Source organism: Scyliorhinus canicula, chromosome 27 (assembly GCF_902713615.1).
Source record: "Scyliorhinus canicula chromosome 27, sScyCan1.1, whole genome shotgun sequence".
Classification (NCBI taxonomy): domain Eukaryota; kingdom Metazoa; phylum Chordata; class Chondrichthyes; order Carcharhiniformes; family Scyliorhinidae; genus Scyliorhinus; species Scyliorhinus canicula.
In genome coordinates this window covers 2,532,814-2,547,287 of record NC_052172.1, presented here as the reverse complement: position 1 = coordinate 2,547,287, position 14,474 = coordinate 2,532,814, and the positions used below count along the sequence as shown (strand labels likewise).

Genomic DNA, 14,474 nt, shown 5'->3' with positions numbered 1-14,474 from the left:
GCCTCACACTGACAGCCTCACACTGACAGCCTGACACTGACAGCCTCACACTGACAGCCTCACACTGACAGCCTGACACTGACAGCCTCACACTGACAGCCTGACACTGACAGCCTCACACTGACAGCCTCACATTGACTGACAGCCTCACACTGACAGCCTCACACTGACAGCCTGACACTGACAGCCTCACACTGACAGCCTCACACTGACAGCCTCACATTGACAGCCTGACACTGACAGCCTCACACTGACAGCCTCACACTGACAGCCTGACACTGACAGCCTGACACTGACAGCCTCACACTGACAGCCTCACACTGACAGCCTGACACTGACAGCCTGACATTGACAGCCTGACACTGACAGCCTCACACTGACAGCCTCACACTGACAGCCTCACACTGACAGCCTCACACTGACAGCCTAAAGGATGTGAGGCAACCCGGCCCTACCACCCTCCCAGCCAGAGCGTTCCAGACCATCACCACCCTCTGGGTAAAAACTGTTTTCCTCAAATCCCCTTATTACCTGAGGAAGGATATTATTCCCATTTCTGGAGTTTACCGAAGGTTCACCGGACTTGTTTATGGAGTACCTGGTCTGTCTTATAAAGAGAGATTGAAGAACTCAGACATGTATTTTCTCAGGATGATATAGACGGGCTGGTTAGAGGGCCAGAACAGCAACAAGTGGAATTTACCCTGAAAAGTGTGAGGTGATGCATTTTGGGAGGACGAACAAGACCAGGGAATGCACAATGAACGGTAGGAAAGGAGGAAGCACAGAGGGCCGAGGGATCTTGGGGTTCATGTCCACAGATCCCTGAAGGCAGTGGGACAGGTAGATAAGGTGGTTAAGAAGCATATGGGATACTTGCCATGGCATAGAATATAAAATCAGAGAGGTTATGATGGAGCTGTATAAAACACTGCTTCGACCCTGGCTGGCATACTGTGTACGGTTCTGGTCACCACACTATCGGAAGGATGTGATTGTACATCCTTGGTCTGCAGGGGATTTGCGGAAAAGCTTTTCCACCCAGAGGGAGGTGGGAATCTGGAACTCGCTGCCTGAAAGGGTGGTGGAGGCAGGAACCCTCACAACATTTAAGTTGCATTTAGCACTTGAAATGCCCAAGCAAACAGACCATGTGCTGAGAAATGGGATTAGAATAGATAGGTGTTTGATCGCCAGCACCGACCCAATGGGCTGAATGGCCTCCTTCTGTGCTGTGAAACTCCCTGACCCTATAAACTCTCACTGAAATCTAAAACATACTTAATGCAGAAACAGGGTGGGTGTGGCTTAGGGTGGGTGTGGCTTAGGGTGGGGCTCCGTGTGGGTGTGGATCGGGGTGGGTGTGGCTCAGGGTGGGTGTGGGTCGGGGTGGGTGTGGCTCAGGGTGGGTGTGGCTCGGGGTGTGTGGCTCAGGGTGTGGCTAGGGGTGGGGGTGGCTCAGGGTGGGTGTGGCTCAGGATGGGTGTGGCTCAGGGTGGGAGTGGCTCGGGGTGGATGTGGCTCAGGGTGGGTGTGGCTCAGGGTGGATGTGGCTCGGGGTGGGTGTGGCTCGGGGTGGGTGGGGCTCAGGGTGGGTGTGGCTCAGGGTGGGTGTGGCTCAGGGTGGATGTGGCTCGGGGTGGGGGTGGCTCAGGGTGGGGGTGGCTCAGGGTGGGGGTGGCTCAGGGTGGGTGTGGCTCAGGATGGGTGTGGCTCAGGGTGGGTGTGGCTCAGGGTGGGGCTCAGGGTGGGTGGCTCAGGGTGGGTGTGGCTCAGGGTGGGGGTGGCTCAGGGTGGGGGTGGCTCAGGGTGGGGGTGGCTCAGGGTGGGTGTGGCTCAGGGTGGGTGTGGCTCAGGGTGGGTGTGGCTCAGGGTGGGGCTCAGGGTGGGGCTCAGGGTGGGTGTGGCTCAGGGTGGGGGTGGCTCGGGGTGGGTGTGGCTCGGGGTGGGTGTGGCTCGGGGTGGGTGTGACTCAGGGTGGGAGTGGCTCGGGGTGGGGCTCAGGGTGGGTGTGGCTCAGGGTGGGTGTGGCTCAGGGTGGGAGTGGCTCAGCTTTTCCCAGGATTTGGGAGTCTGGATCCACGGGTCACAAATTCAAAATACGGGGAAGCCAATTAGGGCCGAGAGGGAGGGAAAATTTAGAAAATGCTAAAATGACAGGGTTGTGACTGTTTGGGATTCTCTACCCCAGAGGCCAGTTGGTTCGGGTCGAGGTTTATTGTGCAGGGTGGGGTGGGTGGGGTGGATTGTGCAGGCTGTGGTGGGTGGGGTGGGGTGTGCAGGCTGCGGTGGGTGCGGTGTCGGGTCAGTGGTTGTGGAAGGGGCAGAGAATCTTGTGTAGGTGGGGTTGGGTTTGAGGGATTCCTTGGGGGTTGCTTACTGATGGGTGGAGGGGTCCATTATGGGGTCAGGAGTATGTGGACTGACCCATGTGGGGTCCAGACTGGGTAGGAGTCTGTCTGATTGTGGAGGTTGTTCCTCCTCCTCTCTCTCATTTGCTGAATTATTGCTTCGATGTTGTGATTTTGTCCTCACTCATTCTCATCGTATCCCTTATTTCCAGGTGAAGCTGTCGTTCCAACTCCACCACCCAGGCCACAGACTACTCTGCCACCCAGGCCACAGACTACTCCACCACCCAGGCCACAGACTACTCTGCCACCCAGGCCACAGACTACTCTGCCACCCAGGCCACAGACTACTCCGCCACCCAGGCCACAGACTACTCCAACACCCAGGCCCCAGACTACTCTGCCACCCAGGCCACAGACTACTCTGCCACCCAGGCCACAGACTACTCTGCCACCCAGGCCACAGACCACTCTGCCACCCAGGCCACAGACCACTCGGTCACACATTGCATCTTCAACGACTGTCCCAAATGCTACATCATCATCAGGTACCAGTATTTAAACTCAAACTTGACCCGGAAAACTCCCGGAGCCATCAACAAATCGCCAACTGAGGGAGTGGCTTTTAATACTTTGCAAGGAGTGAGTGAGGGGAGTGGGATGGAGTGAGTGAGGGGAGTGGGATGGAGTGAGTGAGGGGAGTTGGAGATGGAAGCAAAGGCTCCCCGAGAGGCAGCAGGGTAGCATGGTGGTTAGCATAAATGCTTCACAGCTCCAGGGTCCCAGGTTCGATTCCCGGCTGGGTCACTGTCTGTGTGGAGTCTGCACGTCCTCCCCCTGTGTGCGTGGGTTTCCTCCGGGTGCTCCGGTTTCCTCCCACAGTCCAAAGATGTGCGGGTTAGGTGGATTGGCCATGCTAAATTGCCCGTAGTGTCCTAATAAAAATGTAAGGTTAAGGGGGGGGGGGGTTGTTGGGTTACGGGTATAGGGTGGATATGTGGGTTTGAGTAGGGTGATCATGGCTCGGCACAACATTGAGGGCCGAAGGGCCTGTTCTGTGCTGTACTGTTCTATGAGAGGCCAGACTGATCTGATCCAATCCGTTCCGCTCCACTTCCTGAAATGCTTCCAGGTTGGTGTTATATCCTGTGGGGAGTTCCTCCAATTGGGACAGAGCTCCACCTCCTAGTCACCTGAACAGTTCACACTGAGGTGAACCTCAGGCTTGTCACATGCAGGCTGTTTCTCTGTGAGCTGCTGCTGTTTCTGGCTGTAACTCCGCTCCCGGATCTGGTCTGTTATTCTAGCTGCCTCTCCGGACCTTGAAGCCTGGACTGCGGCAAGGGAGAGCAGTGATAGGAGTGGCTGGATGGAATGCAACAGGATCATGTTGCAGGGGAGAGAGAGAGGATAGAGTTTGTCTGCCTGCAGTTGCCAGGCCTGGGACCTGTACTTGTCACTGGCTGCCTTTTGGTTGGCTGTCTGGGAGCGGAGCACGGGGCGGTTTTGATTGGCCCACTGCCGGGCTGAAAGTGGAGGAGAACGGACTCACTTTTGCAGTTTTGGACTGGATGGTGTCTGGAGACCGGATGCCGGAACTGTGAGAGCAGCAGGGCGGTGGCCTAATTGACTATGAGCATTTCTGTACTAATGTTGGGTTTGTTTTATCGTTGAGGGATTGCACGATTATTACTGTATTTTTATTCTGTATTGTAACTTTGGGCTTAGCGGCTGGGGGATCGCCAGTTGCGGCCCTCCTGCTTCTGTGCTCTGGGGATTGAGAGGTCCTTCCTGGTGTGAGTCAGGGGGAGGGGTATTCTCACTCTCCTCACTGTGCACTGTCTGTCCTTTCCCGGTGGACTGGGGGGGGGTTGGGGTGGGGGGTGGGGGGGGGGGGGGGTGGAGGGTTGGGGGCTGGGGGGGTGGGTTGGGGGCTGTGGAGTGGCGGGGGGGTTGGGGACTGGGGGGGTTGGGGGCTGGGGTGGTTGGGGGCTGGGGGGGTGGGTTGGGGGGGTTGGGGGGTTGGGGCTGTGAAAGTGGCGGGGGGGTTGGGGGGTGGGTTGGGGGGGCTGGGGTGGGTTGGGGGGTTTGGTGGGGGTTGGGGGCTGGTTGGGGGCTGGGGTTGGGGGGGGGCTGGGGTGGTTGGGGGCCGGGGGGGGTGAGTTGGGGGGGTTGGGGGGTTGGGGGGGTGGCGGAGGGGTTGGGGGCTGGGGGTGAGTTGGGGGGCTGGGGGTTTGGGGGGGTTGGGGGCTGGGGCTGGGGGGGGTTGGGGGGGGGCGGGGGGCTGAGGGAGGGGCTGGGGGGTGCTGGGGGGTGTTGGGGGCTGGGGGGTGCTTGGGGGGGTGTTTGGGGCTGGGGGAGCTGGGGGGGAGGGCTGCGGGGGGGTTGGGGCTGGGCTGGGGGGAGGGGCTGGGGGGCTTCGACCGGGGAGTTGGGGCTGGGGGGGTGGGCTGGGGGGAGGGGCTGGGGGCTTCGGCCTGCGGCGGCGGCCATCTTGTGACTCTGGGCGGCCATTTTGTGAATTCGACTCTGACGGCCCGCAACTAGGAGCGATCACACTCGATCAATCGCGGCCAAAGCACCTGCGGAACTCGATGATGCGGTTTCAAGTCAACGGCCACGACACTCCCTGCCCATTGAACTCCGGGAGCACGGAGAGCTTTATCCATCCAGACACGGTAAGGCGCTGCTCCCTGCGCACCCACCCCGACTCCCAAACTATCGCCCTCGCTTCGGGGTCCCACTCGGTATTGTGTCGCTGACCTCACAATTCGAGGCGCTGAATACACCCGATTTAAACTCTTCATCCTCCCTCACCTCTGCGCCCCCCCCCCCCCCCCCCCCCCCCCCCCCCGCTGCTCGGTCTGGACTTTCAGTGCAGCCACCGGAGCCTGACATTGAAGTTCGGCGGGCCCCTGCCCCCACCACGGTCTGCAGCCTGGCGACACTCAAAGTTGCGCCACCCTCCCTCTTCGCGAACCTCACTCCCGACTGTAAGCCCGTCGCCACCAGGAGTCGCTGGTACTGTACCCAAGACATGACCTTCATCAAGTCAGAGGTTCAGCGGCTACTAAAAGAGGGGGTCATAGAGGCCAGCAACAGCCCTTGGAGGGCTCAAGTATTGGTAGTCCGCTCCGGGGAAAAGCAGCGAATGGTCGTGGATTATAGCCAGACCATAAACCGCTTTACGCAACTCGATGCGTATCCACTTCCGCGCATAGCAGAAATGGTGACCCAAATCGGCCAGAATCGGAAGCAGCCGGTTGGCTGTTTCACTTCCTCAGGGTCCCTTTTGGCGTCACAAACGGAGTCTCCGTTTTCCAGAGGGCGATGGATCTTATGGTGGATCAGTATGGCTTACGGGCCACCTTCCCGTACTTGGACAACGTCACCATCTGCGGCCATGATCAGCAGGACCACGACGCAAACCTGAGGAGGCTCCTCCAGACTGCCCGGGCCCTCAACCTCACGTACAACAAAGAGAAATGCGTGTTTCACACAACCCGGCTAGCCATCCTCAGCTGTGTCGTGGACAATGGGGTCCTAGGCCCAGACCCCGACTGCATGCATCCCCTTAAGGAATTTCCCCTTCTCCATAGCCTCAAGGCACTCAAACGGTGCTTGGGGCTTTTCTCCTATTACGCCCAGTGGGTCCCCAGATATGCGGACAAAAGACCACGATTTTCCCCTGACGGCTGAGGCCCAGTCGGCTTTCAGCCGTATCAAGGCCGACATCATCAAGGCCGCCATGCACGCGGTGGACGAAGCCATCCCCTTCCAAGTAGAAAGCGACGCATCAGACGTCGCCCTGGCTGCTACCCTCAACCAAGCGGGCAGGCCAGTAGCGTTCTTCTCCCGAACCCTCACCGCCTCGGAAATTCGACACTCTGCAGTCGAGAAGGAGGCACAAGCCATAGTGGAGGCCGTGCGACACTGGAGGCACTACCTAGCTGGTAGGAGGTTCACCCTCGTCACCGACCAACGGTCGGTCACCTTTATGTTCGATAACGCACAACGGGGCAAAATAAAGAATGACAAAATTCTGAGGTGGAGAATAGAGCTCTCCACCTATACGTACGATATTAAATATCGCCCGGGGAAGCTCAACGAGTCCCTAGATGCCCTGTACCGTGGCACGTGCGCCAACGCGCAATTGGACCACCTGAGATCCATCCACGATGACCTCTGCCACCCGGGGGTCACCCGCCTTGCCCACTTCATCAAGTCCCGCAACCTGCCCTACTCCACAGGGGAGGTCAAGGCCATGACTAAGACGTGCCAGATCTGTGCAGAATGCAAACTGCAATTCTATCGACCAGAGAAGGCCCGCCTGATAAAGGCCTCTGGGCCCTTTGAGCGTCTAAGCGTGGACTTCAAAGGGCCCCTCCCGTCCACCAACCGCAACATCTATTTCCTCACCGTTATCGATGAGTTCTCCCGCTTCCCTTTTGCTGTCCCCTGCCCCGATATGACCTCGGCCTCCGTGATCAAGGCACTGCGCACTGTTTGGTTTCCCCGTTTATATCCACGGCGACCGGGGTACATCGTTCATGAGTGATGACCTGCTCAGCAAGGGCATCGCCTCGAGCAGGACGACAAGCTATAACCCGCGGGGAAACGGGCAGGTGGAGAGGGCGAACGCGACAGTTTGTAAGGCCGTCCTTCTAGCCCTACGGTCAAGGAGTCTCCCTATCGCCCGCTGGCAGGAGGTCCTACCCGATGCCCTGCACTCCATTAGGTCGCTCCTCTGTACGGCCGCGAACGAGACCCCTCACAATCGTTTGTTTGTCTTCCCCAGGAAGTCCATCTCTGGAGTCTCACTTCCACCCTGACTGACGACTCTGGGTCCAGTCCTACTCCGGAGACACGTGAGGAGCCAGAAAACGGATCCAATAGTCTCCCTGCGAGACCTGGCACCCGCTGGCTCTCCCACCGACCCCACCGACTCTCCCACCGACCCCGACGTTTTCCCCACCGACCCCACCGACTCTCCCACTGACCCCGACGTTTTCCCCACCGACCCCCCCTTCTACCGATGCTCCCCGCCCCACACCGACCGCCGACTCCGACAGCGCCCCCCCATAGCGCCCCCTGCCCCCCGGCCGGCGCCGGCACTGATCACCCTAATCACCCCTGATACCCCCCCAGCCTCCAAGGCGGGCAAAGGCTCAGTCAACCATGCTCCCGGATATACCACCATTGGAACCGACCGCATCCACGGTGCCACCAACGGAGCAGCGAAGGTCAGCACGGACGATCAGACCACCACAAAGGCTGAACTTATAATTCCACTTCACCCCCGACGGACTATGTGTTTTTTTTTAAACAGGGGGTGAATGTGATGAACAGTATTAATAACTGCTGTATACGGTACCTGACCTTTAATGCCTTGCCCCTTTAAGATGCGTGGAACCCTGGGGGACTCCGCCTCTGGCTACACCCCCAGGAAACGGTATATAGGATGAGGCTCCATGTGGTGAGCACACTTCTCTCGGATGCTGTTCAGTTCTCTGTAGATTAAAGCCTTTTGATTACCGACCTCGCTCTCACATCGTAATTGAGGGTGCCTCACACACACATTCTCTCTATCTTGCTGTCACTCTCTCTCTCTCACACACAGACATTCTTCCTATCTTGCTGTCTCTCTCCTTCTCACACACACACATTCTCTCTATCTTGTTGTCTGTCCCTCTCAGTTGTCTCTCCCTCTCACTTGCACATTCTCTCTATCTTGCTGTCTCTGTCACTCACATTCTCTCTATCTTGCTGTCTCTGTCACTCACACATTCTCTCTATCTTGCTGTCTCTGTCACTCACACATTCTCTCTATCAATGAACAAAGAGAAATACAACACAGGAACAGGCCCATCGACCCTCCAAGCCTACACTGACCTGCTTCCACCACCTCCTCCGGCAGCGAGTTGCAGGCACCCATTAACCTCTGTGTAAAAAAAACTTGCCTCGTACATCTCCTCTAAACTTTGGCCCTCGCACCTTAAACCTATGCCCCCTAGTAATTGACCCCTCTACCCTGGGAAAAAGCCTCTGACTATCCACTCTGTCTATGCCACTCATAATTTTTTAGATCTCTATCAACCTCAATCTACCTTTGGGTAGCACGGTAGCATGGTGGTTAGCATCAATGCTTCACAGCTCCAGGGTCCCAGGTTCGATTCCCGGCTGGGTCACTGTCTGTGCGGAGTCTGCACGTCCTCCCCCTGTGTGCGTGGGTTTCCTCCGGGTGCTCCGGTTTCCTCCCACAGTCCAAAGATGTGCGGGTTAGGTGGATTGGCCAGGCTAAATTGCCCTTAGTGTCCTAAAAAAATAAAATAAGGTTAATGGGGGTTGTTGGGTTACTAGTATAGGGTGGATACGTGGGCTTGAGTAGGGTGATCATTGCTCGGCACAACATCGAGGGCCGAAGGGCCTGTTCTGTGCTGTACTGTTCTAATTCAACCTCTGTCGATCCAGTGAGAACAAACCGAGTTTATTCAACCGCTCCTCATAAGCTAATGCCCTCCATACCAGGCAGCATCCTGGGAAATCGCTTCTGCACCCGCTCTAAAGCCTCCACACACTTCTTCTGGTAGATTGGCAACCAGAATTGAACACTTTACTTCAAGTGTGGCCTAACTAAGTTTCTATACAGCCGCAACATGACTTGCCAATTTTTATACTCAATTCCCCGGCCAATGAAGGCAAGCATTTCTTGACTACCTTCTCCACCTGTGTTGCCCCTTTCAGTGTCCTGTGGACCTGTACACCTAGATCTCTCTGACTTTCAATACTCTTGAGGGTTCTACCATTCACTGTATATTCGCCACCTGCATTAGACCTTGCAAAATACATTACCTCAAATTTGTCCAGATTAAACTCCATCTGCCATCTCTCCGACCAAGTCTCCAAACGATCTTATTCCTGCTATGTCCTCTGACAGTCCTCATCACTATTCGCAATTCCACCAACCTTTGTGTCATCTGCAAACTTGCTAATCAGACACAATCAGTTACATTTTTCTCCAAATCATTTACACTACGAACAGCAAAGGTGCCAGTACTGATCCCTGCAGAACACCATGAGTCACAGCCCTCAAATCAGAAAAGCACCCTTCCATTGCTACTCTCTGCCTTCTATAACCTTGCCAGCTCACCCCTGATCCCTTGTGACTTCACCTTTTGTACCAGTCCGCCGAGGGACCTTGTCAAAGGCCTTACTGAAGTCCATATAGACAACATCCACTGCCCTACCTGCATCAATCATCTTTGTGACCTCCTCGAAATTCCTTTCAACTGACATTTGAAAGCCTCCCAATGTCAGATGTTGATTTACCTTCAAACATCCTCCCCCAATCTAGGTTCTTCAGTTCCCGCCTAATATTGTTATAATTAGCCTTCCCCCAATTTAGCACATTCACCCTCGGACTACTCTTATTCTTGTCCACCAGCAATTTAAAACTTACTGAATTGTGGTCACTGTTCCCGAAATGCTTCCCTCCTGAAACTTCTACCTTCTGGCCTGGCTTATTCCCCAATACCAGGTCCAGTACATTTCTTCACAAGTTGGACTATCTACATATTGTTTTAAGAAGCCCTCCTGGATGCTCCTTACAAACTCTGCCCCGTCCAAGCCCTGAACACTAAGTGAGTCCCAGTCAATATTGGGGAAATTAAAGTCTCCCATCACAACAACCTTGTTGCTTTTGCTCCTTTCCAAAATCTGTCCACGTATCTTCTCATCTATCTCCTGCTAGCTGTTGGGTGGCCTGTCGTAAACACCTGACATTGTGACTGCACCCTTCTTATTCCTGCTCTCTCCCCATATAGCCTCGCTGCCCTCTGAGGTGTCCTCCCGCAGTACAGCTGCGATATTCTCTCTAACCAGTAGCGCAACTCATCCACCCATTTTACATCCCCCTCTATCCCCCCTGAAACATCTAAATCCTGGAACGTTTAGCTGCCAATCCTGTGCTTCCCTCAACCAGGTCTCTGTAATGGCAACAACATCATAGTTTCAAGTACTGTTCTGTATAGTGATTCAATGGTGTATCTTGCTGTCTCTCTCTCTCTCACACACACACACACACACATTCTACAAACAAACCTGTTGGACTTTAACCAGATGATGTCATTATTCTTGCTGTGGACACACATTCTGAGCTGTGATTAGTGTGTTTAACATTCTCATGCTCTGATTGTTGTCTTTAGGAGTTAACGGCAAACAGTTCAAACTGGTGATCAAATTAATGGGAGACTTTGATGTTGAATCGATTCAGAAAATTATTCTGGAGGTGAGAAATTGTTTTGCGGTTAAATATTGACACCAACACCTGCCTCTCACTGTCTGAATTCAGAGATCAGGACCCTCCACGTCACACACAGCAGCTCCACTCCCCCTCTGGTCACCCTCATATTACCCAGACAGCCCTCCTATCCCATGGAACAGTTTGATGGGCTGAGTGGCCTCCTCCTGTTGCTGTAGAACATAGAACATAGAACAGTACAGCACAGAACAGGCCCTTCGGCCCTCGATGTTGTGCCGAGCAATGATCACCCTACTCAAACCCACGTATCCACCCTATACCCGTAACCCAACAACCCCCCCCCCCATTAACCTTACTTTAATTAGGACACTACGGGCCATTTAGCATGGCCAATCCACCTAACCCGCACATCTTTGGACTGTGGGAGGAAACCGGAGCACCCGGAGGAAACCCACGCACACAGGGGGAGGACGTGCAGACTCCACACAGACAGTGACCCAGCCGGGAATCGAACCTGGGACCCTGGAGCTGTGAAGCATTTATGCTAACCACCATGCTACCCTGCTGCCCCTGCCCTGTGTTGGTGTCTGAGCCTCGACAGTGTAACTAAAGCAGGGGCTTTGGCACAGTCAGTCCCATTGGGCTGATCTATTCAAACAACAAGGGGCAGAATGAGGTGTGAAGCAGTCCCACATTGCACTGCTGACCCCGGGGTCACCCCCCCCCCCCCCACCCCCCCCCCCACCCCCCCCCCCCCCCCCCCCCCCCCCACCCCTCTCTCTCTCTCTCTCTCTCACTCTCTCTCTCTCTCATTCTCTGGCTCTGCATCTTTCCCTCCCTCCCTCTCTCCCCCTCTGTCTATCTCTGTTGCTGTCTCACACTCTGTCTGTCCTCTGTGTGTGTGTATCTCTCTCTCTTTCTCTTTCTCAATCTCTTGCTTTGTCTCCATCTGCCCATCTATTACTTTCTGTTATATATCAGGGTAACAGCATTGGTTGGTGTAATATAACAATCGAATCCCTCGAATCCCGACAGTGCAGAGGGAGGCCATTCAGCCCGTCATGTCTGCACCCTGGGGATGAGCTCCCTATCTCGGCCCACTCCCCTGCCCTATCCCTGTAACCCCATCTAACCTGCACATCTTTGGACTGTGGTAGGAAACCACAGTACCCGGAGGAATCCCACGCAGACATGAGGAGAAAGTGCAAACTCCACACAGTCACCCGAATCTGGAATTGAACCCGGGTCCCTGGTGCTGTGAGGTAGCAGTGCTAACCACTGCGCCGCCTTGTTACCCACGTGTTAATGTCACGTGTTACGCAATGACATAATCCGAACGCTCTGTGGGCATTTGTGGAGTTCACCAGAGTGTCCGGTTTGAGCAGCATTTTGTTAATAAACCCCTTGCACCGTGTGTCACCTCTGATTCTCTCTCTTTGGGGCTACAACAAAAAATATAACACCTTCTCTCTCTCTGCTCCTGTCTGCCCCACGCTCGCTCTCTCCTTCCTTCTTTCCACTCCAGTATCTCTCTCTGCCTCATCCTGTCCCCACTTTCTCTATTACTCTCACACTCTCTTCCACACTGTCTCTCCCTGAATTAATTTCTCCCTCTGATGTGTCCAATACAAATATTAGCAGCAATTTGCCCCGTTCCTTACAGCCTGTGCCATTCCAGCCAGTCATTGGCAGTGAAGGTGGCTTTTTGTCCCCAAACTCTACCCCACATTTCCCCCCACTCTCCCTGCAATATTAACCATTTCTCCTGTCTGTGATGTAGCTGAAGCTGTCGATCAAGGATCGATTCCCGGACCTGGACATTCATTTGAGTGTCGGAGACGATTAGATCTCGGCTGTGGCTTCTCCAGAAGATTGAGGATGATGAATTGTACCAGTCAGCACCTGGTGACCTGTGTGTTCACAGCTTCGCTCAGTAATAGCTTTCCAATGTTAAGCAGCGAGCAAAGGGTTAAAGGCTCGCTGTGTTAATGTTACATCGTGATTGATTCTTCTTCATATTGGGGAATGTGGGAACTTTTAGTTTTTGCTTTGTGAAATAGGGAAGTATAACCTCCATTTGGAAGTCCTGACCACTGGGCTGTGGGACAGTGACTGACCCCAAATGACCCTTTTTAACCTTCTGCTCAATGAGAGGATTTAATAAAGATCTGAGTCCCCATCCTGAATTCCGAGATTTGTCAGCAGCGAGAATGGGTATCCAGACAACAATTAATCCCAGCACAATCTCTGGGTAGATGTCATCCTTTTCCTCTGGGTTCCTCGAGAATGGTGTTGTTGGGACAGAATAAAATCCAGGATTCTTGTTGTCTTTACAAAAACCTCATTCTGTTGAGCAAAGTGAAATATTTGATATCTGACCCCAGGAGCCCAATGAAACAAGGGAGGGAATCAGCTTTTCTGATATGTGGTGGGTCCAATCAGATCCTCCTTATCTGGAGGAGCGATATTCCTGACGGAGCAGAGAGCAATGTGTTCCCACCTTCACTCATGTCATCAATAGACCCGGTGAAACTGTCCTGTTGGTCACATCTCTGCAGCCTGAAGCTGGGAAACTGCTGGTGTGAGCAAGACATGATCAGGACTAATATCAGGGAAAACTCCTGCAGAGGCTGAACTCTCAGCCAGTCAGGCAGCGGCTGTGGAGAAAGAGTTTCCTGTTTCAGCTCAATGCTTTAGCTCCTGACCCTGAAACAGTAACTGTGATTCTCTCCACAGTTACTGTCTGACCGGCTCAGCATTTACAGCTCGGTGGTTTTTCTCTTGTTTCTCTGACACAATCCGGTCTGTGAGCTTCCCATTAATGGCCTCTCACAGACACGAACCTGGGGTCAGAAAGGTCTCGAATGAAGCAGTCGACTGTCCTGAGGATTTGGATTGTGGAGAGTTTGTTTCACTGAATATTCAGCTGAGAAGTGTAAGATGTTCGAATCCCTCACCATCACATGTGGGCTGATCGGTTAAGCGGGTGTTTCAATGTTATTGCATGAAATGTGTGCTCAATAAATCTATAAATGCTTGACCACAATGTGTGAAAGGTGTTTCTTTTGGAGAAATGTACAGATGATCTGATTAGGAGTGAAAACCATCCTGGTCCAGATTGAAACTCATTCTGACGCTGAGACTGACGTTTGGCTTGTTCCTCCCAGTGGGATCTTTCTGTGCCTCTGTCCTCCACCTGCTTCATTTTCCTCTCTCTGCTTCAGCCTGGCCATTTTGCCAGGTTTTCTGCCAATGAAAGCTCGCTGTTCGTAAGAATACAAGGGATAGGAGCAGGAGGAGACCATTCGGCCCCTCGAGACTGCTCTGCCGTTCAAAACCATCATGGCCAACGTTGGGCTTCACCTCCACTTTCCCGGGCACTCCGAACAAAGAACAAATAACAAAGCAAAGTACAGCACAGGGACAGGCCCTTCGGCCCTCCAAGCCAAACATGCTGCCCGTCTAATCTAAAACCGTGCACACTTCCGGGGTCCGTTTCCCTCTATTTCCATCCAGTACATGTGAAGATGCCGCTTAAACATCACTATCGTCCCCGCTTCGACCACCCCCTCCAGCAGCTCCTGGCATCCACTACCCTCTGTGTAGAAACTTCCCCCACACATCCCTTAATTTGGAGACCAACAATCTGTCTCTCCCAGCCTGAAATGTCTTCAATGGTGGAGCTTCCACAACTCTCTGGAGTGGAGATCTTCAAAGATTCACAACACTTGAATTTCTCCTCATCTCAGCCCCAAATGATCATAGAATCTGTACTGACCCTCTGAACGAGGACCCTACCTGTGCGCAATCCCCCCGTGCTATCCCTGTAACCCCACTAAACCTGTTGGTCAGTATAGGAGAAT

General features: G+C 54.0%; 1 protein-coding gene across 1 annotated transcript; it reads left to right on the top strand.

The window, feature by feature from the left end:
- The first annotated feature begins 760 nt into the window (after window positions 1-760).
- LOC119957681 (anther-specific proline-rich protein APG-like) lies at window positions 761-13,652 on the top strand. Its single transcript, XM_038785756.1, has 4 exons — window positions 761-767; window positions 2,564-2,899; window positions 10,556-10,638; window positions 12,392-13,652. The coding sequence occupies exons 1-4, from the start codon at window positions 761-763 to the stop codon at window positions 12,455-12,457; spliced, it is 492 nt and encodes a 163-aa protein (XP_038641684.1). The 3' UTR covers window positions 12,458-13,652.
- The last annotated feature ends 822 nt before the right edge of the window (window positions 13,653-14,474 follow it).